This window comes from Emys orbicularis, chromosome 4 (assembly GCF_028017835.1).
Source record: "Emys orbicularis isolate rEmyOrb1 chromosome 4, rEmyOrb1.hap1, whole genome shotgun sequence".
In the NCBI taxonomy this organism is placed as follows: Eukaryota; Metazoa; Chordata; order Testudines; family Emydidae; genus Emys; species Emys orbicularis.
In genome coordinates, this window is record NC_088686.1 from 47,792,012 (window position 1) to 47,819,308 (window position 27,297).

At 45.3% G+C, this 27,297-nt stretch overlaps 1 protein-coding gene across 6 annotated transcripts in view; it reads left to right on the top strand.

Annotated features, from left to right (window-relative positions):
• The window catches only part of RALGAPA1 (Ral GTPase activating protein catalytic subunit alpha 1), a 246,013-nt gene that overhangs the window by 137,855 nt on the left and 80,861 nt on the right, over positions 1-27,297 (top strand). For all 6 annotated transcript variants that reach the window (XM_065403818.1, XM_065403817.1, XM_065403820.1 and 3 more), the window contains 3 exons: positions 4,505-4,613; positions 23,593-23,703; positions 24,151-24,219. In XM_065403818.1, the coding sequence (XP_065259890.1) occupies positions 4,505-4,613; positions 23,593-23,703; positions 24,151-24,219 (289 nt within the window). The remainder of the gene's footprint in view (positions 1-4,504; positions 4,614-23,592; positions 23,704-24,150; positions 24,220-27,297) is intronic.

Consider the following 27,297-nt stretch of genomic DNA (forward strand, 5'->3'; position numbering starts at 1 on the left):
GAAGGCAGACTAGAAATCACAAATATCATATAGTTTTTATTGCAGGTATTTGAGCATTCTTGGAATCTTGAGTTCTTCTTTCAATGTGTCAGTGTCGATCCTGCTGTAGGTGTGCATGTGCCTCATGCACGTGAGCTTGGACTCTTTTTTGAATAGCAGTGTCTGTCAGGGCTTCTTATGTGCCCTGTGTGAGGGCATAAAGGACGGAGTGGCCGCAACTCTTTCAGTTCCCTCTTACCGCTTGTGGCAGCAAGACAGAATTTGGACTGTCTGACCCAATTCTAATTCATGAAGAAATCTTTTTACCCCTTTATTGAGATTTTTTAGTTGGGCATTCTTCCACCCTCCTCTCCCCACATCCCCCAAAAGGAAGTGAATAAGCAAGGTGAGACCCTCCCCCCCGTACATTCAGATATACCAGGGTGAAATACTTTTCACCAACCATTGGTAATGGCAGATTCTAAACCAACAGGGTTTAAATGCTGTACTTCTTGCAATGATCTGATGCCCTTAATTGGTGGACACAGCAGATGCCTCTTCTGCCTTGGGGAAGGTAATATCCCTAACAAATTTAATATGCCTTTCCTTCTCATCCCACACTGGAAAATCTTGAGATACAAGACTCAAACTACACTTCTTGAAGCAATCAATGAAGTTGCATTCGATCCAGGCATTGAAACAGTCTCCTCAGCTCTGGTTTGGAGGACATCTTCGCAAATGCCCACATCTTTGATTCCAGAAGGGAGAAGAAATCTAAAAGGGTTCCAAGACGATCAACATTGGGGCTGGGTTTCCTGATGCTGGCCACATTGACACCAACACCCGGGGATAGAGATTTGACAAGTAAAGTACCCACACTGAGTGCAAACACAACTCAGAGTGGTCAAACAACAATCCTGCAAGGACTTGAGGCCAAGAGATGAGTGCTCAACCGTCTATGATGTTGAAGGCAAAGTCAGAAAAGAAGGCTTGAGCGACTGTCACACTGGTATAAATATTGAGAGCAAGATCCAACCCAATACAGACTCTGGCACTGACCAGCAAGCCCTTTGACTACTCAGGTATGCCTTCAAGGAGACACCACCACCCTCCTCTTTGCACTGGCACCAGCAATATCTGTGCTAGAATCCCAGCCAGTGACACTGCCATCCCCAGAGATACACTTTTCCTCACTGTCTCTGGGCCACTCTGAGTCCCCTGCTACAAGCAGGGAACCCTCTTCCAAGAGACAGGAGTGGTGCCCTAAAGAGAATGATTTTGAGGGCAGTGCTGAAGTCTTAGGTGTTTACACTCCAGTATCATCCTGTATGTTCTTCTGGTACCAGCCCCCTTAAAGACACAATACCATCTTAATCTTCTTTGGCATACATCAAACTTCCTCCCAAAGGCAGGTTTGACAAGACGGTTGAGAGCCACCCCAAAACCATCCCAGAGTTGACCTTTGGAAGCCACCTTGCCCCTTTTCTATTGAGTGTGACTGGAGATTATGGCCGACACAGGAGTGCTGGACATCATCACCCATTCCCCATCCCTCTTCTGGAACTCTTCTCGCAGGAGCCTGTTACAAAAAGTGGCCTCATTGCTTCATCTAGGAGCCGTAGAAGAGGTTCTGCAGAAGTTCAGAGGGAGAAGCTTCTATTCCTGGTATTTCCTTACTCCAAAGAAGAGAGGGGTCTTCATCCTATCATAGACCTGAGGAAACTGACAGATGCATACACTGCCTGAGATTCAGGATGGTAACACTTGCCTCCATTATCCAGTCACTGCAGGCTCAGGAGTAGTTAATGGCTCTTGACTTACAGAATGCATACTTCCACACTGCCATCCACCTGGCCCGCAGGAAGTACCTGAGATTTACGGTGGGGCCAAGCCATTATCAGTACAAGGTACTGCCCTTTGGAGACTCTGTGGCACCGAGAGTCTTTACAAAAGTACCTCATTGTACGTGCACTCCTAAGGAAAAAAATTATCCATGTATATCCGTATCTAGACGACTAGCTGATCAGAAGCAGGAAGTTCTCTGACAAACCTCAACTACGTGCTACCTCTTTTGCCAGCTCGGCCTCCTGGCAAACTACAAAAAATCATCTCATGATTGAATTCATATGGGCCAGGATAGATTCCATGATGGTGAGGGCATGCTTACCTTAGGACTGAATCCTCTCACTTGAGTTGTTAATAAACATGGTGGTATTGCACCTGGTTGTAACAGTATGGCCTTGCCTCGCATTAGGCCATATGTCTGCATGTACATATGGGACACCGCTTGCCAGACTTCATCTCACGCCTCTTACCACTCTGGCTCAGGTCAGTGTACTCCCCTGTGAAGCATCAGATAAGCAAGAGCTTCAATTCTATCTCGTGTCCTTGCAGTGCTGATCTGGTACCTGCATCCCAACAGTGTTTAAAAATGGGGTACTGTCTGTGACCCATCACCATCCAGACCATTAATCATAGAAGCATGTGGAACAGGCTGAGAAGCCCACCTGAATCATCTGCAAATACACGAGATGTGGTCCTCAGAGGATGTAAAATGACACATACATGAGGGGGTGCCTGCTCTGAAGCAATAACTGCCACAAAGCAATAACTCTGGAACTGGTGCTACCTGCATGACATAACCACTAGCCGTGCATCTCTTGGGAGTCAACATGACTTGACAGATTTTCTAAGTAGACAATTTCTCACAAGTCATGAGTGGGCACTGCTGAAATCCGTCACCTACTTGATATTCCTCCAGTGATAGACCTGTTTGCCATCAAGGACAACATCAATTGCCCAGACTTCTGTTCCACGGGAGACATGAGCCTGGGATGCTTGCCAGACACCCATCTGCATTGAAATTGGGACATCCTTTATGCCTTCCTACTGATTCTCCTAATCTCCAGGTAGATTGCCACAGGCAGATGAGACTAGGCCAGGCTTATTCTCATATCTTGTTACTGTTCTGAGACATTTCTGACTGATGGACCTGTAGCAGATGTTCACGCATCCACTGATCAGGCTCCCAGATTGCTCGGACCTGTTTTTTCAAGATCAGGGTCAAGAATTGCACCCAGAACTGAAATTGTTGCCAAGTTGGCGTGGATGTTGGCTGGCTGAGCACCTGGAAAGAACCGCTCCTCACATGTTCAGGAAATCCTAGTACAAAGCAGAACTGTTCATGAGACATATTCCTTCAAATGGAAGAGACTCACGGCAGCCAAACATGGCCTAGACTCACTGCAGCCACCCCAGTATTGAGGATTCTGGACTATTTGCTGTAACTAACACTCTGGGCTTCCATTTAGTTCAGTCAAGGTTCATGTAGCAGCAGTATCTTCCTCTAATACAGTCATTCTCAGTCCTCTTTCATCCAACAGTATTCAGATTCCTTAAGGGTTTGCTACATGCATATTCATTATTTAGAGTATCTACTGTAGCATGGGAAATCAACATCATCTTTCTAAAGCTTACTGAAACCCCTTCAAGCCCCTCTTGGGGCGCTCCATTTATTATCTTACACTCTAAATAGTCTTTCTAGTGGTTGTCACATCAGACAGAAGAATGAGCAAGCTTCAGGCACTTGTGGTAGAGCCCCCATGCACTTTGTTTCAACAAACAAGGTTGTACTGGACCTCTTGCAAAATTTATCCCCAAAGTGATTTCTAAGTTCCACTTAAACCAGTCAATCAACTTACTTGTGTTCTTCCAAAAGCCAGATTCCATACAAGCAGAGAAGAAACTCCACATCCTAGGAATATCCTGAGCTCTTCAATACTGCATCAACAGGACCAAATCTTTCAACTCTCCCAACGTCTACTTGTGGCTATTGTTGCTCCAAAGGGTCAGGCCATTGTGTCACAAAGACTTACAAAACGGGTAAGTCGTGTCTCACAGTACTACCAGTTAGCTGCTGTACCTCTCCCACCAACTACTAAAGCCCTTTCCACCAGCACCCATGCAGTATCCTTGGCTTGTTTCCAAAAGATACAGATATCAGGAATTTTCAAGGCTATTACGTGGAGCAATACACTCACATTTGTCAAGCATTATACACTGGACTTAGCTACTAGGTCAGATTCCAGATTTGGAAGAACGGTACTCCAATTTCCGTGCAACTGATTCTGCTGATGCTCTTCATTCCAACCATCCGGGGACGATATCACTTGTCAGTTACCTACAGTGGGATCCATACTGACCTATACTACTGTGGTTCTTTGAGATGTGGTAATGTGTGGATCCTGCAAACTGCCCTCCATCCCCGCTTTAGGAGTTTTGGCTTTCAAGGGAGGGTTGCGGCCGCTCTGCAATTTATGCCCTTATACAGGAGCATGAGAGAGCACAGGATGCATGTGCAGCCCAAATGGACACTGCTATTCAAAAGATCGTGAGCTCATGCGCGTGTGTTGGTGTGCACCTGTAGTGAGAGCCACACTGACTGCAACATCTCAAAAAACTACAGTTAATGCAGGATAAGTAACCATTCCTTATCTGTTTTTTGTTATCTAACCTTGTTTTGCAGATGTGTTGCTCTTTGCAGCCTTGGCATTTGGATCTGTGAGGAACTGGTTCATGAATCACATCATCCTCAGATAAAGGAAGCCCTGAATGTGATTTGTGTCTCTTTGAAGGTAAGAGACTAGGTGTGCTGCAATCTGTTACAACTTAAATTAAAAATTATTTACATCTTCAAAATCCAATGTGCAAATTAACTAGTTAATCCTCACAACAACTCTGAATTTGGCAAGTATCATTTTACAGATGAGACTGAGATACAAGTTAAGTGACTTGCCCTACACAGCTCAGTGATGTAGTGTCAAAGGCAGGGTTATATACAGAAGTCCCTGGCTTCCAGTCCTGTGTTCACTCTGAAGCAAAAGAATTAATTCATTTTAAAGGTGAAACTAACATTTTATTACCTGCCAAAGCAAGTCATTGCTTAACATCTAAAGGCCAGGTTGTGTGCTGAAGGGGAGAGCACAAGAAGTATCCCTTCCTTACACACCTGCACAAGTGCCAGTCACATTTCTAGTCCCTGCAGACTGAGCCTCAGGCACTTCTTCCTCATAGTGCAAGCCACCCTAAATGGAGTAGAGGAGGCAGAACAATAGCTGTGTCCCTACTCTTGACCAGTGAGCAACTCTGGCCAGATGTGCAAGGGGGAGTATGCTGCACCATCCTAAGGAATGTGTTACCTGTGCACTTGAGAGCTCCAAGAGGTATTATGCCTTTCTGGGGGCAAAGTGCCTCTCAGAGCTCACATTGGGGCAGTGCAGCACAGTGTATAATCTGAACCTAAAGTAGGTCACAGCTTTGCACTGTTGTAGTTTATGATGAAATTATCTATAGGAAAGAAATAACAGAACTCTAATTTTGGCAAAAAAGTAAAAGAAGAATTGATTTTACTACTGTCTTACTTTAAAATACATTTGTAAAGTTATTATTAAGTACATTTTGTTAATGCTGAGGAATGTTAGTTTGTTCACAAAGATTTTCACTTCCCCCTCAATATGATCTGGGTAATTTATAAAATTAAAACTTTTACAATTTTAGGTTGTGTGGATGTTACTTTGTTATAAAAACCTCTAGATTTTCATGTGTTCTGGATAGCCTGGTGGGGTGAAGGATTGTTGTCCATGTGATTGCTATTTTGGCATTTGTTCACTCATTTGTACCTTATTTAGACATAGGTGCTATACACACACATTTTGAAAAGCAATATATTCAAATATAGCTAGTAGCAATTGTGGACCAATATCAACACAGTAATACTTGATGGAGATGTATAGTGGAGTCATCTTGTTTTTTCCTTTGGGAGTGGTAGGACCTTCATTATTCTGAAACAGCCTTGAGTTTCTGTGGTGATCATTAAGGCTATGATTTAGTCACTGGTATTTTTAGTAAAGGTCACGGACAGGTCACAGGCAATAACCAAAAAGTCACAGTCAGTGACATGTCCATGACTTTTACTAAAAATACCCCTAACTAAATCTTAGATGCTGGGGGGAGGGTGGGTGCTGCTCTGGGGCAGCCCGGGACTAGTTGCCTGGGGTCTGCTGCCTGGGGTCAGCTTCTGCAGCTGCGGAAGTCACGGAGGTCCCGGAAAGTCACAGTATCCGTGACTTCTGTGATCTCCGTGAAAGACTCGCAGCCTTAGTGATGGTATTCTACAGCTTCCTTGACAATCTGGTCCGTTGCCAAACTTGTTCTTCCTTCTTCCCCCCTCAAATATGTAATCTATATTTTTCCCTATTAAAAACTATTGCTTTCTATTCTGTCATTTATTGAATAATCAGAATACCTGTCTTCTACCCATTCATAGCATTTTTATTACCTAAAGATTTTTCAGACTGGTATATTTCTCAACAGCATGCTCGGTTTTCTTAACCTTTCCTAATAAGTCTTATTTTCAAAACCTTTCTTAATTTTCCTTATTTTCACCTGAACTCTCTACAGATAGTCTCTTTTGGCTGTGATAAACAGAATGGTGATGCACCTTTGGAGGCTAACCCGTGCCAAGTGGAGCTGAATAATTACGTTGCTGTTTTCAGCATGGTTCTTTTAGTAATAAACACCATATTGCCGTTGCCTGTTTTGCCACATCACATTTTAGGTGTGACACCTTCTCAGTGACCTGATAGTCTCCAAAATTCTATAACTTGTGCATTTGATGATTTCAGCCAATTTCTGTGTGAATTTGATATTAGACAAATGTCACTATTGCTTTTAACTCATCTCTCCAATTTATCAAAGTTGTGCAATATTTTAATCCTGTCATCCAAAATAATTTGTTTTCCTGTTTGTTCTCCCAGTCTTTTTATTAACAATTATTTTAAACCAGTATCTTGTAATAACTGCACATATTAAGTATGGACCAATTAGTGCTTGTATTGGAAAACACTGCTTCAAGTTGGCAAAAACTTTGGAGCATGCCATCTTTTCTCTCACCTTGAGCACTGGGGTAAAATATCTGCAAATGTACTGTCTAATATGAAAAGTTCATAAATACAGTTCTTCTTCGAGTGATTGCTCATGTGTATTCCACAGTAGGTGTGCATGCTCGCCACGTGCACCGGTGCCGGAAGTTTTTCCCTTAGCAGTACCTGTACAGGGGGAGCACCGCTGCGACCCCTGGAGTGGTGCCTCTATATTGCGCTATAAGGGGAGCTGCGCACTCCCCACACCCTCGGTTCCTTCTTGCTGCCAGTGAAGTTAGTCGGAACTTCAGGCTCCAGCCTTGCTGAGCTTCTCTAGTTAGCCTTAGTAGTACAGTTGTTCCAATAGTTGAATAGTTTCTCAAGTTAGTTGACCGGCTTCAAGTCGTGCAATTCCTGTCGCAGTTCTATGCCAAGAAGCGACCTGCACACTCAGTGTCTCCACTGCTTGGGCGAAACTCACGTAAGTGAGCGCTGCAGGATCTGTAGATCATTCAAGCCGCGGACTAAGAAGGAGAGGGACATTAGGCTTTGCGCTCTGCTAATGGAATCAGCGCTGGCCCCAGCACCAGCACGCCGAACGGACTCAGCGCCCGGCACCGCGTCTTCGGTGTGGAGTGAAGTCCCCTCCACTAGCCGGCACTGCTCTCCCTCCAAGAAGCAGGGGAAGACTCAGCGGCGCCGACAGAAGGAAAGGGGTGAGGCCAGACCTGAGCCAGGCAGCCCGCGATCCCCCTCGGGACCCAGGCCTCCGACTCGCGTTGAGCGGAGCACCCGGTCCCGTCCGCACGTGCCTCCTCTGTGGTGAGGATGCCGTCGACATCGGAGGCCGCACAGGCCGCGTGTGACATCTTAACCCTCCCGGTACCTGGGGGACTGCCCGGGACGGGCCCCCGGTTTCAAGGGAAGCCGCCACTGGGAGCACCACAGACCTCCCCAACGCGGCACAGTCCCCGCTCCAAGGACCGTTCGCTGCCTCGCTCGACACACTCTTCCCGCAGCTTGCGCCAGCCCTCTACTCCACTTAGGCTGACCGGCTCACCGCCCACACGGGAGCCTCGGGGCTCCTCCACACCTCGCGACCGGGGACACAGGCACCAGGACAAGCTCCGCCGACGCTCTTCCTCGCATCGTAGCTACCGTAGCCGATCCCGACGCCGCCGACATCGATGCTCCGACTCGAGTACGCGCTCTACCACACATCGCGCTCGGGACTCCTTGCGATTCACTGGCACTGGCGCGTTGTAGCTCCGGCCGCCGGGAGCAACATCTCGGACAGGTACCGATCCTCGTCGTTGAGATCCCAGTCGCGCGGAAGGCACCGTCACAGACACCATCGCTCTTGCCGCTCCTACGGTACCGTACGGTCGACGGTGACCTCAGCATCAGCACCCAGCCGCCCATCTCCAAGTCGTGCGGCTCAGCGAGAACAAACTGCGCCGCCCGGCCACCAAGTCGGTCAGTGGCATGGGACACCGTGGCAAGGACAGTGGTGTCAATGGGCACTGTGGCCGCAGATGCCCGCCCAGGCCAGATCTCGTTCAGTGGCCGGAATGTCCCAGGCTCCTTCGGCCTCCCCTCCTCAGCAGAGGGAAAAGTCAACGGGTCTCGAGCTGACAGCACCGCGCCCGGACTCTGACCTGGGGATCGACCCACCAGTACCGCCCGACGCCCTAGGCTCCTTGCCAGTCCCCTCGCCGGCACCGGAGGATGCCATAGCGGCACCGCCGCCCATCCCACAGGAGGACTTCAAGGCTCATCAAGAGCTCCTTAAGCAGGTGGCGTCCAGTCTCCAGTTCCGGGCTCAGGAGATGGAGGAGCCGTCTGACTCTCTTTTTAATGTGCTCTCGTCCTGAGCACCGGGCCGTGTGGCCCTGCCTCTCCACCAGGGGGTAGCCAACATCTCGACTACCCTGTGGCAAACCCCAGCTTCTTTGGCCCCCATCTCCAAGAAAGCGGAGAGGAAATACTTCGTGCCGGCTAAGGACCACGAGTACCTGTATTCCCACCCGGCACCTAACTCCCTGGTGGTGGAATCGGTGAACCACCGGGAACGTCACGGTCAGCCCATGCCCACCCCCAAAGACAAGGATGCCAGGAGACTGGATACGTTTGGCAGGAAGGTTTATTCCTTGGCGAGTTTCCAGTCAGGGTTGGCCAACCATCAAGCCCCACTGAGTTGGTATGACTTCAACTTATGGGGGTCCCTACCAAAGTTTGAACCTCTCCTCCCGGAGCGGGACAAAAAGGAGTTCAGGGCTCGGAACAAACAGATGTCCGCCTGCATGGGATGAAAGATTCCCACACCACCCTGCAAACCTTGGGCCTGTACATCCCTCCGGCGAAGGACAAGCCCAGGCCGCAAACTTCGGCTCCTCCTGCTAGGAGCATATACAAGCCCCCGCCCAAGAGACCAAGGGAACAGAGGCGTAGGTCCCAACGTCAGTCCCGCTCGGCCAGGCCCCTCGAAGGGTAAAAGGCAGGGAAAGAGGCGGTTTTGACTCTTTGCAGGGGGCCACCAGGCCTGTTGCCAGGGAAACCCCCCAGTTAATAAAGTTTGTGTTCTGCAACTGCTTGTCTGCCTTCCGAGTGGAGTGGTCCCGTATAATGTCGGACCAATGGGTCCTCAACGCTATCTCCAAGGGCTACATGTTGCAGTTCACCTCACCCCCCCCCACCACCACCACCCTCCGCCCCGGGCGAGCCTCGGGGACCCAGAGCACGCCCACCTCCTAGACCAGGAGGTGGCACGCCTTCTCCGTCTGGGGGCGGTGGAAAGGGTACCAGTAGAATTCCAGGGCAAGGGCTTCTACTCCCGGTATTTCCTGATCTCGAAGGCGAGAGGGGGGCTCTGACCCATCCTAGACCTACGGGATCTCAACAGTTCTATGGTCTGCTACAGGTTCCGGATGGTATCCCGGGCCTCTATCACTCCCTCCCTGGACCCGAGGGATTGGTTCGCGGCCCTAGACCTCCAGGACACATATTTCCATATCCATATATTCGAGGGACACGGGCGCTTCCTCTGATTCCTGGTAGGGGGGGACCATTACCAGTTCACCGTCCTCCCCTTTTGCCTTTCCACGGCCCCCAGGGTTTTTACCAAATGCATGGCAGTGGTAGCAGCCTACCTCTGGAGGAAAGGGGTGCAGATTTTCCCATACCTGGATGATTGGCTTCTCAAGGGCAACTCCCGGACCCAGGTGCAGGCCCAGGTGGGACTTCTCCTGTCCACATGCGCAGATCTCGGCCTAGTGGTGAACGAGACCAAGTCTACGTTAGTTCCGGTTCATTAGAGGCTACAGCCTCTCTTCCCCGAGACAGGTTCGAGACCCTCAAAGGTCTCATTGCCTCAGTCATGGCCTTCCCTGTGACAACGGCGAGGGTGTGCCTTCAGCTCCTCGGCCACATGGCGGCATGCACACTTGTGGTTCACCATGCCAGGCTCAGAATGAGGCCCCTCCAGCTCTGGTTAGCCTCCCAGTATTCCCAGGCCCAGGACGGGCTGAACAAGGTTGTCACGATACCGTCCCAAGTAGTTGCTGCCCTGCAATGGTCGTCCCTCCCGCGCAACATGCTGCAAGGGGTTCCCTTCCGAGAAACCTCCCCCTCACTAGACCTGGTGTCGAATGCCTCAGACCTGGGCTGAGGAGCCCATATAGGGAACATTCAAACCCAAGGGAGATGTTTGGCCTCAGAATTGTCCCTACATATAAACATCAGGGAGCTCAGGGCAATACGGTTGGCGTGTGTAGCTTTCAGCGTGCACCTTCGCGGGAAGGTGGTCAGAGTCCTCACAGACAATACGGCGGCGATATATTACATCAACAGACAGGGAGGAACCCGCTCCTCAGCCCTATGCCTGGAAGCCCTGAGCCTATGGGAGTTCTGTATAGCCCACGATATCTCACTACGAGCTTTCCACCTACCCGGCGTCTGCAATGTGCGAGCTGATCACCTCAGCAGGGTTTTTTCCCACCAGTACGAGTGGTCACTCCACTGGGAGGTCGCCCTACAGCTCTTCCGAGGGTGGGGAGTTCCCCGGGTCGACCTTTTTGCAACCAACCAGAACCGACGCTGCCCACAGTTCCGCTCCAGGGGAGGGGCGGGAAGGGGGGCGATCTCGGACGCCTTCCTCCTTCAGTGGTCGGGCCAACTTTTCTATGCCTTCCCACCTTTCCCCCAATAGGCAAAGTCCTGCAAAAAGTAAAAGCAGATAGGACGCGGGTCATCCTCATAGCCCCGGATTGGGCCCGTCAACACTGGTACGGGACCCTCCTGCAACTCTTAGCGGCTCCCCTGCGGAGGCTGCCACTTCGCCCGGATCGCCTCTCCCAGGAAGGGGGATGCCTCCTCCACCCCAACCTGGACGTGCTTCACCTGACAGCATGGTTGCTCCGTGGTTAGATGAGGAGCAGGGGAGGTGTTCGGAGAACGTCAAACGAGTTCTATTGGAAAGCAGAAAGCCGTCCACGTGGGGGATGTACCTGGCCAAATGGTCCAGGTTGTCTAGGTGGGTGGGGGAAGCGGGGAACTGCTCCAACTCATCCTCGATTACCTCCTGTCCCTTAGGACCCAAGGGCTAGCTCCCGCCTCCATCAGGGTGCATTTGGCGGCCATATCGGCCTTCCACCCGCCGGTACAGGGCCACTCGATCTTTTCCCACAATGTGACCTCCCGCTTTCTAAAGGGCCTGGATCGTTCATTCCCGTATGCTAGGCCCCCCGTTCCGCAATGGGATCTAAACCTAGTGTTATCCCGCCTCACGGGTCCTCCCTTTGAACCCTTGGCCATGTGTTCCTGGTCTCACCTGTCATGGAAGGTGTGACGGTACCTCCCATAAGGCTTTATGGGAGTATGACATAACTGGAATATGTTTTGTGCTGCCTGTGCCATGTAACATATCTCTGTAAAAGTTATGGTCTACTATATCTATTCATCCTATTTGTACACTTACATCATTTTCTACTTGAGGTTAAGAATATGGGCTGTATACTTGCTTGGTTTCTAAGTAAGTTTTGTGAGGCATTTGGTCAGCTTCTTTAGGAAGGAATTCACAAGGTTAAGTACCCGATCAGGAAGCACTTGGGGAACAATGCATCTTGGAATGCTCCAATCCACATAAGACGTCTTCCTGGAGACATACAAGATACCATATGGACAATGGCTTCTGCCTGTAAAGACATGCATGGACATGTGACTTGCCCAGGTGACTCCAGAGCTCCATCTTGGAGCTGGACTTGGCATAGGAGTGAGGAGGGGAGTCTCCACCCACAAGAAAAAGTCTATTTAAACCTGTGGGATACCCCTCCATTTTGTCTTCAGCTGGCTAAAGAGAGAGCCGCCCCACCCCCCAGGATACTTGGAAGAAACTGGAACAAAGGGGTGTAAGTGATTGCTGGACCCAGGCTAAAAGGAGATTAGTCTGTAAAAGGGAGCATTCTGGAACTGGTGAGGATCTCCTCTGTATTCAGTGTTTGATTAGACATAGATTTGCGCATTTTGTTTTATTTTGCTTGGTGTCTTACTTTGTTCTGTCTGTTACTACTTGGAACCACTTAAATCCTACTTTCTGTATTTAATAAAATCACTTTTTACTTTTAAATTAACTCAGAGTATGTAATAATACCTGGGGGAGCAAACAACTGTGCATATCTCTCTATCACCAGTAGGAGGGTGGTGAAGCACTGGAATGGGTTACCTAGGGAGGTGGTGGAATCTTCTTCCTTAGAGGTTTTTAAGGTCAGGCTTGACAAAGCCCTGGCTGGGATGATTTAGTTGGGAATTGGTCCTGCTTTGAGCAGGGGGTTGGACTAGATGACCTCCTTAGGTCCCTTCCAACCCTGCTATTCTATGATTCTATCAGTGTTATAGAGGGCGAACAATTTATGAGTTTACCCTGCATAAGCTTTATATAGGGTAAAACCACATCAGGTGGCAGCTCTCAGGGGGATTTCTGTGATCCAACCCATCACAGAAGGTAGCATTCCTTGTTGCTATCACGTCAGCCCGACATGTCTCGGAGCTTAGGGCCTTGACCTCAGAACCCCCGTATACGGTCTTCCACAAGGATAAGGTCCAGCTTCGCCCACGCCCTGCTTTTCTCCCGAAGGTGGTCTCTGCCTTCCATATGAATCAGGACATTTTCCTACCAGTACTCTGTCCTAAGCCCCATTCCTCCAACGAGGAACGCCGCCTACACATGCTAGATGTGCGTAGGGCGCTGGCCTTCTACCTGGACCGAACCAGGCCGTTCCGGAAATCCTCATAGCTGTTCGTTGCGTCTGTCGTCCCCTAATACGTTCGGCCAATTTCCACCCAGTGCCTTTCCCGCTGGATCACCTTGTGCATATGCACGTGTTATGACCTGGCAGGGGTTCCCCCGCCGCCTATCGTTAAGGCGCATTCTACGAGAGCTCAGGCCTCGTCGGCCGCCTATGTAGCTCACATCCCTATCCAGGACATATGTAGAGCTGCCACGTGGTCCTCTGTCCGCACATTTTCTTCGCATTATGTGATCATCTCCCAAGCACGGGATGACGCCAGGTTTGGTAGGGCGGTACTGCGTCCCAGAAACCCTTAAACTCCTACCCACCTCCATCAGATATAGCTTGGAGTCACCTACTGTGGAATACACATGAGCAATCACTCCGAAGAAGAAAGGACAGTTACCTGTTCCGTAACTGGCGTTCTTCGAGATGTTGCTCAGGTGTATTCCGCATCCTGCCTTCCTTCTCCTCTGTCGGAGTTGTCTGGCAAGAAGGAACCGAGGGTGGGGGGAGTGTGCAGCTCCCCTTATAGCGCGATATAGAGGCGCCACTCCTGGGGTCGCAGCGGTGCTCCCCACGTACGGGTACTGCTAAGGGGAAAACTTCTGGCACCGGTGCCCGTGGCGAGCACGCACACCTACTGTGGAATACACCTGAGCAACACATCTCGAAGAACGCCAGTTACGGAACAGGTAACTGTCCTTTTTGTGTCATGGAGAAACAAGCCAGATGTAGACTGGTACATCAATAATGTCTTGGCTTCCACATAGTCAAGGATTTGGACTCCCAGAGTGGGTTATTTTCTTGTTGGGAGAGGAATGAATGGCTACAGATACAGGAAGCTATATTTCTAGACTTATTGACAAGTACAGTATGTACACCATTGAACAGGAATGTAGATGACAAAAGCAAATTGCTTGCTTATAACTCAGACGTAGCAACTCATTCAGAACTCCAGCCAAGAAGCTATGTCCAAGTATAGCCAGCAGTTTATCTATAAACACTGTGAAGACGCTGCTGTGTCTCTTTTAACCACACTGAAAGTCTCAGCATGAAAGATGCTAATTGGCATCTGTACCACTGCAGCTAAAGGTTATGTACCACTCAATAATATCTTGAGCTTGGAGTGACTTCAAAGCCTTCCAAAAAATACCTGTTGCTGACACCAGTGATCAGAAATGGGTTCAGCTGAACCAGTGCTGAATGTATCCTGTAGGTAAAGGGTAATTACTTAGTTTATTTAGTGCTGTTTTGGAAACCGTAGCTGAAACCTATTCTGAGCACAAGAAATGGGGGGGGAGCAGGGAAACAGCCCAGAAAGTAACTTTAGGAAAATGCATATTGAGGATGTGGATGGACTCTGATGGACCATCCTGGAAACTGTGACTCAGTCCGATCAAAGAAAATCTGGTAATAGGGTAGAGTATCAGCCACACATGCAAGCCCTAGGTCTATTTGAAGAGAAATGATTGAGAAGAGTATTACATAGTTTGAGCAATATCTCATGGACTTATCACCCCTTACTTCCTCTGTGACAGTGTACATTGGTATAATATCTTAATACTACCCTCTGAGACAAAATTTTGCTAATATATAGGCCAATCAAAATGAGACAGATGGTGATATAAAATCTTTGGGGTAGTAAATAATAATGACAAAACAAGTTGTTGTGTTAGAGTGGTCTAAATTGCCTGGTTAAATAGTCACAAACCAAGAAAATGCATATTAATACAACCAAATGTGAAGTAGTACATCTGGGAACAAAGAACTTAGGTTATACCTAAAGGATGGGAGACAGTCTTGGAAAGCAGTGACTCAAAGGACTTAGGCATCATCATAGATAATCAGCTCAGCATGAGCTCTCAGTGCAATGCTGTGGCAAAAAAGGCTAATCTGATCCTGGCATGTATAAAAAGGGGAATATCACGTAGAAGTAGGGAAGCGATCTTGCCTCCATACATAGGATTAGTAAGAATACATTGTGTCCTGTTCTGATGTCCACCCTTCAAGAGGATACGAAAATACTGGTGAGAGTTCAAAGGAGAGCCACAGTAGTTGGAAAACCAGCCATACAGTGTGAGGCTTAAGGAACTCAATATATTTAGTTTATCGAAGAGATGGTTAAGAGGTGGCTTGGTCACTGTGTATAAGTGCTTACGCATGGAAAAATATATCTGATAGTGAGGGGGCTTTTCAACCTGGCTAACAAAGGCACAACAAGATCCCAGGGCTGGACGTTGAAGCTAGACAAATTCAGCTCTGAAATAAGTTGCAATTTCCTGGCTGTGAGGGAACTTGAATATTGGAACAGCTTACCAGGTTGGTGGTAGACTCACTATGGCTTTGAGTCTTGAAGCCGAGATTAGATTTTTTTTTTTTTTTTTTTAATCAGATGTGCTTTAATTGAGTTTCTTGGATAAATTGTATTGCCTGTGTGTGTGTGCAGGGGGTTGGGCTGGGTGGTCATGGTGCTCCCTTCTGGCCTTAAAATCTGTGACTGGGTACCCCTGTTCATCCCCTTTTTTCCTGGGCAGTGGGGAGAACAGGATTACTTGCATTGACTGCAGCATGCTCTTAGCACTTGCAACTCTGCATTAAAGCAATAACCATAATTAAATCTCATGCCCCAGGGCTTCAGTTAGTCACCTGCAGCGGTCAGGAAGATTCTTAAATTCAATAATCTGGACATTCAGGATGTCCAAACAATTCCCAAGTTCCTCCACCCCACTGTCTGTCTCACATAATATTAATAAATTTCTTAATGGGTAGTCATGCAGGTTTTAAAAGATATTTCCAGCAGCCTGGATTTGATTTCAAATTCAGTAAGCCAGTTGCCAAGCTTTCAGTTTTTTTGTTTGTCAAGGTACTGTGGAGATCACCCAGGCACATAAGTAGAGAATCTGTACTCTGCTTATTGTACTCTCAACCACTTCTGCATTATTGTTTAGCAGATCAGCAGAGATTATTTCATCAGGAATAAAAGATAGTTCTGTTTTAGTCATAACCTCTGCAGCTTCTCCTGCTGATTTTAAATTTTCTTCTGCAAATGTCTGCCTTCTTTCAGTCAAATGCAAAAAGGTGGCAGAATCTATAGCCACTTACAAACAAAAGTGCAAAACTAATTGTTTGAGAGACAATAGAACAGAACTAACTGCTTATATCTGCTCATTTGTATCCCTTTGACTGGCTCACAAGAGTCATCCACAAGATCTCTTGATTCTGATGCAGATAAAGAAAATTAACTGAAAGTTTGCAATCAGAACCGTTTCTTGTGCTTCATCAAAGTGTGCAGCTTCACCCATTCTTCCACATTTGAAGATATGAAAAATTCAAAGTGCAGCATCTGTGGCGGTAAGAAGCTGGCCCAGGATGCAGCTTCTTCTCAGAGCATCTGCTGTTTTACTTATGCCACATGAAATGTCTAACCCCTTGTTTTATTGTGCACCGTAATTTCCTTGTCATATTGTTTCCAAAAAGCCATTGTGACAACCATAATTATTTTACTACTTTTTTCTTTTGCAATGCAGTTCTTTTCTGTCTTGAATATTTTGCTATTCAGAAAGTTACAACTACCCTGAATTCCCCTTCCTCTTAATTCTCTACCTGTGCTTCCTTACCCACTAACTCTTAACTTTCATTTTTAAGTCTGCCTTTTTTTCGTTTGTAAGGTATAACGTTCCAGCAGGGGCCATAGAACAGAACTGATGACCTCATGGGATCTCCTGGAAATCCAAGATGCTGTCTCTAAGCATCTTTAACAACTGGGGTCCCTGTTATAACCTCTGTCCTTTATGCCCTTGGAGATTTTTTCAAATATTCCAGCATTTCGTCTTTTCGAACGGAGTTCGGATAGCACGGATTCATCACCCCATACAGTGATCAGATGCAGTACCTCCCGTTCGGTCCATGCTGGAGCTCTTTTGCGATTCTGGGACTCCATGGTCACCTGTGTTGATGAGCTCTGCATGGTCACCTGTGCTGATCAGCTCGCCACGCTGGCCAAACAGGAAATGAAATTCAAAAGTTCGCGGGGCTTTTCCTGTCTACCTGGTCAGTGCATCTGAGTTGAGAGTGCCGTCCAGAGCGGTCATAATGGAGCACTCTGGGATAGCTCCTGGAGGCCAATACCGTCGAATTGCGTCCACACTACCCCAAATTCGACCCAGTAGGATCGATTTCAGCTCTAATCCCCTCATCAGGGAGGAGTACAGAAATCGATTTTAGGAGCCCTTTAAGTCGACAAAAATGGCTTTGTAGTGTGGACGGGTGCAGGGTTAAATCGATCGAACACTGCTAAATTTGACCTAAACTCATAGTGTAGACCAGGGCTAAGAAAACTGAAGAGTGACAAAGTTAAAAGGATTTAATATGCAATGTAAGGAAAAGATATAAGAATTATTAACAGACTTGGACAGACTCGGGTGCTCGTTAGAAGAAAATGCAGCCTCAGAAATCCAAGAAACTCTGGTGATCTAGAAAATAATTTGAAGTGATGGTAATGAAGCAGAAATTGAGGAAGGGAACCTAGATAAACAAGATTATTTAGAAGAAGCTAACCAAGTAAGATCTCTTGATTCCCAGGCAGGATGATGAGCAGTTGATCATATTGCTGCAGTGTATAGGTATTTGAAGTTTATTAAAAATGTGTCAGAATCCTCTAAAATAAATCCTTTAAAATAAAATTCCTCTAAAGGAAATTTCACACACAGCTGTCTTACAGGTACAGCAAGGGGAAGGTGGGAGGAAGATGGAACAAAATGCTACTCACCACCCTTCTGCCTGGCAAAGTGTGGTAAGGTGGAGAGTGGAGGAGAAAGCAGAAGTAAAATTTTAAATAAATTAGAATGCTAAGCATATGTCATTATGGTAGTTAAGTCCTTGTTAACATAAGCTAAATCATGTATTAGTTATAACATCCAGTGCAAGTCACAGTGATACTCTTAAGTAAAGTAATGACCAAGAAAATTCAAGTGTGGTCAGGTCAATAGGAAAAAGTTACCTCAGACTATTGACTATAAAGCCAAAAGATTATAGTGATCCTAGATACAAGAAAACAGAAGCGGCATTTCATCAAATTCAGTTAGATGGCCAAGATTGTCAAAAACACAGATTAGATACCGTTCCCAAGTTTCCTGATGTTGACAGTAATCCTGATGGAACTGATGATCAAATGAAAATTAACACGCATTAAGATTATGTAATCCTTGCTTTTATAATTTAAATTATTTTTGCATTATTCTAAAATTACAAGTTTATAAACAGCTTTATTATGGAAATTATTGCTAATTTATGGATAATGTAAAGACAACTGACTGATCCTAAAGTTCTCTAGCGTAGATCTCCCCTCCAGTCTATGGTGTTACGATGTCCCCCCCTTAATCTATAGATGGGAGGGATATGCAAGGAACATAGGCTATATCTGGATTTAGGCCTGTGAGTGACTTTGACCAAATGTATAACAAAGGTTACATAACATAAGAATGGCCCTACTGGGTCAGACCAAAGGTCCATCTAGCCCAGTATCCTGTCTTCCAACAGTGGCCGGTGCCAGGTGCCCCAGAGGGAATGAACAGAACAGGTAATCATCAAGTGATCCATCCTCTTTCGCTCATTCCCAGCTTCTGTCAAACAGAGGCTAGGGACACCATTCCTGCCAATCCTGGCCAATAGCCATTGATGGACCTATCCTCCATGAACTTATCTAGTTATTTTTTGAACCCTGTTATGGTCTTGGCCTTCACAACATTCTTTGGCAAGGAGTTCCACAGGTTGACTGTGCTTTGTGTGAAGAAACACTTCCTTTTATTTCAGAGTAGCAGCCGTATTAGTCTGTATCCGCAAAAAGAATATGCATCCGAAGAAGTGGGTTGTAGCCCACGAAAGCTTATGCTCTAATAAATTTGTTAGTCTCTAAGGTGCCACAAGTACTCCTGTTCTTTTTCCTTTTATTTGTTTTAAACCTGCTGCCTATTAATTTCATTTGGTGACCCCTAGTTCTTGTTTTATGAGAAGTAGTAAACAACACTTCCTTATCTACTTTCTCTACACCAGTCATGATTTTATAGACCTCAATCATATCTCCCCTTAACCATCTCTTTTCCAAGCTGAAAAGTCCCAGTCTTATTAATCTCTCCTTATACGGAAGTCATTCCATACCCCTAATTTTTTGTTGCCCTTTTCTGAACCTTTTCTAGTATTCCAAGATGTGGGCATACCGTGGATTTATATAGAGGCAACATGATACTTTCTGTCCTATTACCTGTCCCTTTCTTAATTATTCCCAGCATTCTGTTCCCTTTTTTGACTGCCGCTGCACATTGAGTGGATGTTTTTAGAGAACTATCCACAATGACTCCAAGAGCTTTCTTGAGTGGTAACAGCTAATTTAGACCCCTTCATTTCATATGTATAGTTGGGATTATGCTTTCCAATGTGCATTACTTTGCATTTATCAGCATTAAATTTCATCTGCCATTTTGTTGCCCAGTCACCCAGTTTTGAGAAATCCTTTTGTAGCTCTTTGCAGTCTGCCTGGGTCTTAAGTCTTTAGTAATTTTGTATCATCTGCAAATTTTGCCAGTTCACTGTTTACCCCTTTTTCCAGATCATTTATGAATATGTTGAATAGGACTGGTCCCAGAACAGACCCCTGGGGGACACCATTATTTACCTCTCTCCATTCTGAAAACTGACCATTTATACCTACTCTTTGTTTCCTGTCTTTTAACCAGTTACCAATCCATGAGACCACCTTCCCTCTTATCCCATGGCAGCTTACTTTTGCATAAGAGCCTTTGGTGAAGGACTTTGTCAAAGGCTTTCTGAAAATCTAAGTACACTATATCCACTGGATCCCCTTGGTCCACATGCTTGTTGATCCCCTCAAAGATCTAGTAGATTGGTGAGGCATGATTTCCCTTTACTAAAACCTGACTCTTGACTCTTCCTCAACAAATTATGTTCATCAATATGTCTGACAATATTGTTCTTTATTATAGTTTCAACCAGTTTGCCCAGTACTGAAGTCAGGCTTACAGACCTGTAATTGCTGGGATCACCTCTGGAGCCCTTTTTAAAAATTGGCGTCACATTAGCTATCCTCCAGTCATCTGGTACAGAAGCTGATTTAAATGATAGGTTACAGACTACAGTTAGTAGTTCTGCAATTTCACATTTGAGTTGCTTCAGAACTCTTGGGTGAATACCATCTGCTCCTGATGACTTATTGCTGTTTAATTTATTAATTTGTTCCAAAACCACCTCTAATGATACCTCAATCTGGGACAGTTCCTCAGATCTGTCACCTAAAAAGAATGGCTCAGGTTTGGAAATCTCCCTCACCTCCTCAACCGTGAAGACCGATGCAAAGAATTCATTTAGTTTCTCCACAATGGCCTTATCGTCCTTGAGTGCTCCTTTAGCACCTCGATCATCCAGTGGCCCCACTGGTTGTGTAGCAGGCTTCCTGCTTCTGATGTACTTACAAAAAAAAATTGCTATTACTTTTTGAGTCTTTGGCTAACTGTTCCTCAAATTCTTTTTTGGCCTTCCTAATTGTATTTTTACACTTCATTTGCCTGTGTTTATGCTCCTTTCTATTTTCCTCACTAGGATTTAACTTCCACTTTTTAAAGGTTAGCATTGCTAAGAGATGCTTAAAGCAGTTTTTTTGTACATAGGCAAAGAGTTATTAGGATAAAGGCTATATAGTTGTCCTAGTCACTACCCCACTTCTTAAACTATTTCCCCAGTGTCAGAATTAACTCACTGGCATGAGAATGTGTGGAAATGAGTGAATGCATACCCTTGAATAAGTTGTGAATTATATTTTAAACAATCAAGACATTTGAATCTGGGGCCTAAAGTGAAAGCTTGCCTAACAGTTTCTTATCCCATGACAACTTCTTGGGTGCTGATTTCAAGAGACCTCTATTTGCAGTTAGTAATGATTTGGGTTACAATCTGTACATCCTGCCTGGAAATCTTCGATGTAACCCCAAAACAGAGGTGTCAAGTCATTAGTCCCTGATGATCTATAACATCCTGGAACTGCTAATTGAACAAGAGTATCCATTAGGGCAGAGTAGAGGAATCATTGATCCCTAGAAAAGATGCTTATCATTTGGAAAAGGAGGGGGGGGGGGGGACTTTCTCTCACACCAACAAGATACCTGAGCTATGTCCTGCTCTGTTCCCTGGACTGGCCACCCAGGGAGGAGAAGTGAAGAGCACTGAAACAACTAAGCCAAGTCTGAGGTATAACCAAGAGAGGTAAAGATCACAGTTATTCTTTATAGAGGGAGGGAAATATATTAGATAAACCAAGGTTAATATAATCCTTGTGAACAGCAAAGTTTAATGGGAGACAGGTAGCCTACCAAGGAGGCTACAAGGAAATTATTTTGAGTTGTACTTATTTAGAATCAAGACAAAAGAACAGCTGTTACTTTCAGCAGACTTTGAGTCATTTAATCAAGTTAAAGTAAAGGGATTCTCCCATCAACCTTTTTGTAAAACCTTAAGGAGGACTGTTTTTCTTTAACTTAGTATTATTTCATTACTAATTGGCGAGCCAGATAAGTCAAACCAGTGACTTATAGATTGTATTCCAACTATAATATCAGTTTGACCATTGTAATGTATTTCTTGTAAATTGTCAGGAGAACCAACTTCACCTAGCTAATGGCATATTTCGCTTAAAGTAATATTTGTTCTATAACTTTCTGCTTAATCTTTTAATGTATAAAAGACACTCTGAAATGATTTATTTCCTAAATCTTCAACATTAAACAACTATGAAGGAGAAAAAAGTAAAATCCTTAAGTCATGTCTGAGCTCATTCTGTATTTCAGTAACTTAAACTACAGCCCTCTTACTTCTATACAGTTCATTCATGAATCACTTAAAATGATTTTCTGGGTGATCTGAGATTCAGGAATAATATGGTTTAGAGTATTGGGTTTAATTTAGGATGCAGAAAGTTTATATTATTGAGTAAGAATTCCTTTGCATGCTTTTTCCTGTATATTATCTATAAATGTTTTTCTTCAGTGCAGTTTATGCTCTCTGTAAATGGTTGTCTACAGTTGCATTTGTGTTAATAACACTGTGCTTTTTGTGCATGTCTAGCTTAGGTTTGGGGAGGGAGGGGTATGTTAGAATTAAGAATGAAATTGACTCTTAAATTTCTTAAGCCTGTGTCTGCAGTTAATAGTTTAAGGAACAGTAAAATGTATAGGAAGGAAAATAGCCTAACACGATTCTCCGTCTCAATCCTTCCCATACCAGCAGATGTCGCCTAGGGTACAAGTAAGGGTCTGCTGTCCTTGTGTATCCTGGGCAACTGTTTGCATCTCCTCTATGTTATGAAGTCCCTTAAGTTTTTTCCTCACTGAGTATTTTTCAATAAAGAGATTCTAACATGATCTGCTTCAACACATGCCACTTTAACTATGTAAAAGATTTGGAAAACATCCTTTATACCTGAGTGTCCTAAATAAAAGAAATACTTATTCATTATGTGGTACTTTTTTCTTTATAGTCAACTTAGGTGTTTTTTTTTAAATACATTTCTCCCCTGCCTCTCAATACCCCATCTTATGTTTTTACCTGTTCTCTCTCTCTCTCTCTCTCTCTCTCTCTCTCTCTCTCTCTCTCTCTCTCTCTCTCTCTCTCTCTCTCTCGTCTCTCAGTATCCCAGAGTTCCCTTTGAAACTTTGTCTGCTCAGCGCCATTTGGTTCCCTCCACTCTCTCCCTCTTCTGGTAGTCTTCCCCATTTGCTACTCTAGGTCCTGCTTTTTTCTTCTCCCCCCCCCCCCCCCCCGAGCCCTTTATCTTTTCTTACTAGTTTAAAGCTTTCCTCGTTCGCCCTCCTGTCCTGGTACTCTGAAGACTGGCCTCCCACCTGTTCATATAAAGTCTGTTCAATCCATGCCACCACCTCTCCAACAGAAGGAAAATGAATGTTCTATAAATCTGAATCTTTTCACTCTTCATCTACCAGTTTACTTGCATGATCCTGTTGCTTACTGCTTCATTCATTTTTGGTATTGACAGAATCTATAAGAAGGCACAGCTATTGTCATCTGCTTCAGTTCTCAGCTAGGGAGTATTAGCCAATCTGAACATAAATCTTAGGTTTTTTTCCCCTTGATGTGCAGCCCATGGGTCTTTTCTCCCTCTCCTATGAAATCAAGTGACTCCATTTATGTCTCTGATCATAAAGTAATTCATGTTAAATTGAAGATCCGGAAGTGTAAAGCAAAGGACTCATTCCACAGCTCCTCCTAATCTCTTTCTAAATCTGTAATACTATTAATGAGATGTTTGTCCATTCAGTGTGTCATAGCTTGAAATCATGGACAGTCATAAAGTAATAATTACCGCTCATTTCTCTTTTTTACAGTTTCCAAATAAAACAGTTGCACATGTTGCCTGCAATATGCTTAACATGCTGATTCATTATGTATATAGGCTTCAAATATACCAAGCTGATTCACCTTTAAAAATTATTCAAGTAAGTAATTACAAAATATTTTAAACAATTTGCAGTTTTCTAGGGATTTTAGGAAACCATATAATTGAAATTGAAGTAACTAACTTAAGATTGTGATGTGAATGTTTTTATAGATGTTAAGTATAAAGTGTGCTTTTAGTCAAATTAAGTTTGCCGCCTGCATGGATGCACTAGGTAGGTGGAGGAAGGCCTCTGTGGCCTCTATTGCCTCCTTGCACACCTGCATGAGGCAGATATAACTTAGTCCCTAGAGTTCATTAGATAGTGTCTTTTTGAAGTTCAATAAAAATTGTTTTACAAACAACAATCTAACTGGATGCTACAGTTTGTCGTAATTTTAGAAGAATTTAGCCATAGGTATGGTATTGTATCACATTTGCCTGATGACATATTTAAGTTTAAAAGAACTGTAACTTTTAAAGAAAACTATTTATTTATTGTCCACAGATCCTGATAGCAACTATTACTCATCTTCTACCCAATACAGAAGCTTCTTCTTATGAACAGGACAAAAGGGTAATTAGACATTAATCATGCTTTTTTAATATGCTACTGTTATATAACTATGGAACTGCCAGTCATGGCTCTATGATTATGGTTGACTTTTGCCTTAAGGCTGGGATTCAGACTCTTTGTATGTAAAATATAGTATATTCTCCCCGAAATTACAGCATTTATTCTTTGAGAATAGAATGAGTTTTCTCAGAATTTACAAGTAACTCCTCACTTAAAGTCATCCCGATTTAACGTTGTTTCGTTGTTACATTGCTGACCAGTTAGGGAACGTGCTCGTTTAAAGTTGCGCAATGCTCCCTTATAACATTGTTTGGCAGCTGCCTGCTTTGTCCACAGAAAGAGCAGCCCGTTGGAGCTAGCTGATGGGAGCTTGGAACCAGGGTGGACCAGCAGCCCCGCTATCAGCTCCCCACTCCCCTAAGTTCCCTGCCCAGCAGGCTATCAATTGCCGGCAGTTCAGCTGTCCCTCCCCCCACTGCCATGTGCTGCTCCTGCCCTCTGCCTTCGAGCTGCTCCCGGGAGCCTCCTGCTTGCTGTGTGGGGGGGAGAGGGAGGATGGGGGGCTAATGTCAGGGTGTCCTCCTCCCCCCTGCTTCTGGCCCCCCCCCCCCCGCTTACTCCATCTCCATAGAGCAGTTGGGGGACAAGACAAGGCTCGGGAGGGAGCAGCTGGCAGCAGCTGCTATCTCAACTTGCTGATCTACTTAAAAAGGCAATGTACTTAGAGTGGGCTCAGCATACATAAAGGGGCAATGCGCATCTCTCTCTCTCACACTCACACTCACACACACACCATGTGTGTCTGTCTGCCATGCTTTCTCCCCTCCCTCCATTTGTGCTGCCTTATAGAGTGTGAGGCTACATTAACAAGAATGTGTTAACCCTTGAGGGCTCAGCTGTTCTAGTTCATCATTTAGCAGTAAGGCCTCCCTGGGAAATATCCCACCGTCTTCCACCCTCTGACTTCACCACCTCAACCAAGCTTCACAATTATCATTGCTGTGTATAGTATTAAATTGTTCGTTTAAAACTTATACTGTGTGTGTGTATATATATGTATATGTATATATAAAATAGTCTTCTGTCTGGTGGAAAAAAAATTCCCTGGAACCTAAAAGCCTCCCCCCCCCCCCTTCCCATTTACATTAAATCTTATGGGGAAATTGGATTAGCTTAACATCATTTTGCTTAAAGATGCATTTTTCAGGACCATAACTACAACGTTAAGCGAGGAGTTACTGTAAAGCTATTAGCGTTAAAATTAATTTTAAAACTGCTCCATTAATAAACTTAGCACCCTATGTCAGACCTTTTCTTCTTGTCCCTAAAGATCCTAATACCAGAGTATTGCAGACTTTTCAAACTTCCTATATAATTAGTGTATTGAAATCTTGTGCATAGACTACATTTGAAGACCACTTTAGGATTAATTATCATTTTGTATTGTTACCAGGAATAATTTAAAGTGCATTCTTTAGAAGGAGTAACACATAATTCTTTATTAATTCTCTGGAGATTGCCTTCTTTCAAAATGATTGTCATCTCCTGTTGTTCTGAGTGGGCCTGTGGCCATAGAGGCCTGAGGCCCTTAACAAAAATGACCTCTGCTTTCATTCAGCTGCTCCTCAGTGCTCCTTTCTGCCTCCTGATAATAGTGGATTACCATCCCCTAAGGGCAGTTTGGCTCCACTTCTATTGGGAACAATGAAAGGCAATGGCCATTTTTGAAAAGGGCATCTCAACTCAGGGCAGTAAGTAGCTGATTGTGGCTCTCTTGTTCTTGGTCACCCCTCCCTGGTGGAAAGCAGAGCAGTAGGGGACCTACTTTAACTTCTGCCACTGTCATAAGCTCCATCAGGCCTCTCAGCAGTGGAAGATCATAGAGTTGCTCTGCTCCACCACACCTACTCCTTCCTCTTCTCACATTTCACACCCATGGCGATCAGGGGAGGTCCTGGATGACTGGAAAAAGGCTAATGTAGTGCCCATCTTTAAAAAAGGGAAGGAGGAGGATCCAGGGAGCTACAGGCCAGTCAGCCTCATCTCAATTCCTGGAAAAATCATGGAGCAGGTCCTCAAGGAATCAATTCTGAAGCACTTAGAGGAGAGGAAAGTGATCAGGAACAGTCAGCATGGATTCACCAAGGGCAAATCATGCCTGACTAACCTAATTGCCTTCTATGAGGAGATAACTGGGTCTGTGGATAAGGGGAAAGCAGTGGATGTGTTATTCCTTGACTTTAGCAAAGCTTTTGATACTGTCTCCCACAGTATTCTTGCCAGCAAGTTAAAGAAGTATGGGCTGGATCAATGGACTTTAAGGTGGATAGAAAGCTGGCTAGATCGTCAGGCTCAACGGGTAGTGATCAATGGCACCATGTCTAGTTGGCAGCCGGTTTCAAGCGGAGTGCCCCAAGGGTCGGTCCTGGGGCCGGTTTTGTTCAATATCTTCATTAATGATCTGGAGGATGGCATGGACTACACTCTCAGCAAGTTTGCAGATGACACTAAACTGGGAGGAGTGGTAGATACGCTGGAGGGTAGGGATAGGATACAGAGGGACCTAGACAATTTAGAGGATTGGGCCAAAAGAAACCTGATGAGGTTCAACAAGGACAAGTGCAGAGTCCTGCACTTAGGACGGAAGAATCCCATTCACTGTTACAGACTAGGGACCGAATGGCTAGGAAGCAGTTCTGCAGAAAAGGACCTAGGGATTACAGTGGACGAGAAGCTGGATATGAGTCAACAGTGTGCCCTTGTTGCCAAGAAGGCTAACGGTGTTTTGGGCTGTATCAGTAGGGGCATTGCCAGCAGATCGAGGGACGTGATCGTTCCCCTCTATTCGACATTGGTGAGGCCTCATCTGGAGTACTGTGTCCTGTTTTGGGCCCCACACTACAAGAAGGATGTGAAAAAATTAGAAAGAGTCCAGCAGAGGGCAACAAAAATGATTAGGGGGCTGGAGGACATGACTTATGAGGAGAGGCTGAGGGAACTGGGATTGTTTAGTCTGCAGAAGAGAAGAATGAGGGGGGATTTGATAGCTGCTTTCAACTACCTGAAAGGGGGTTCCAA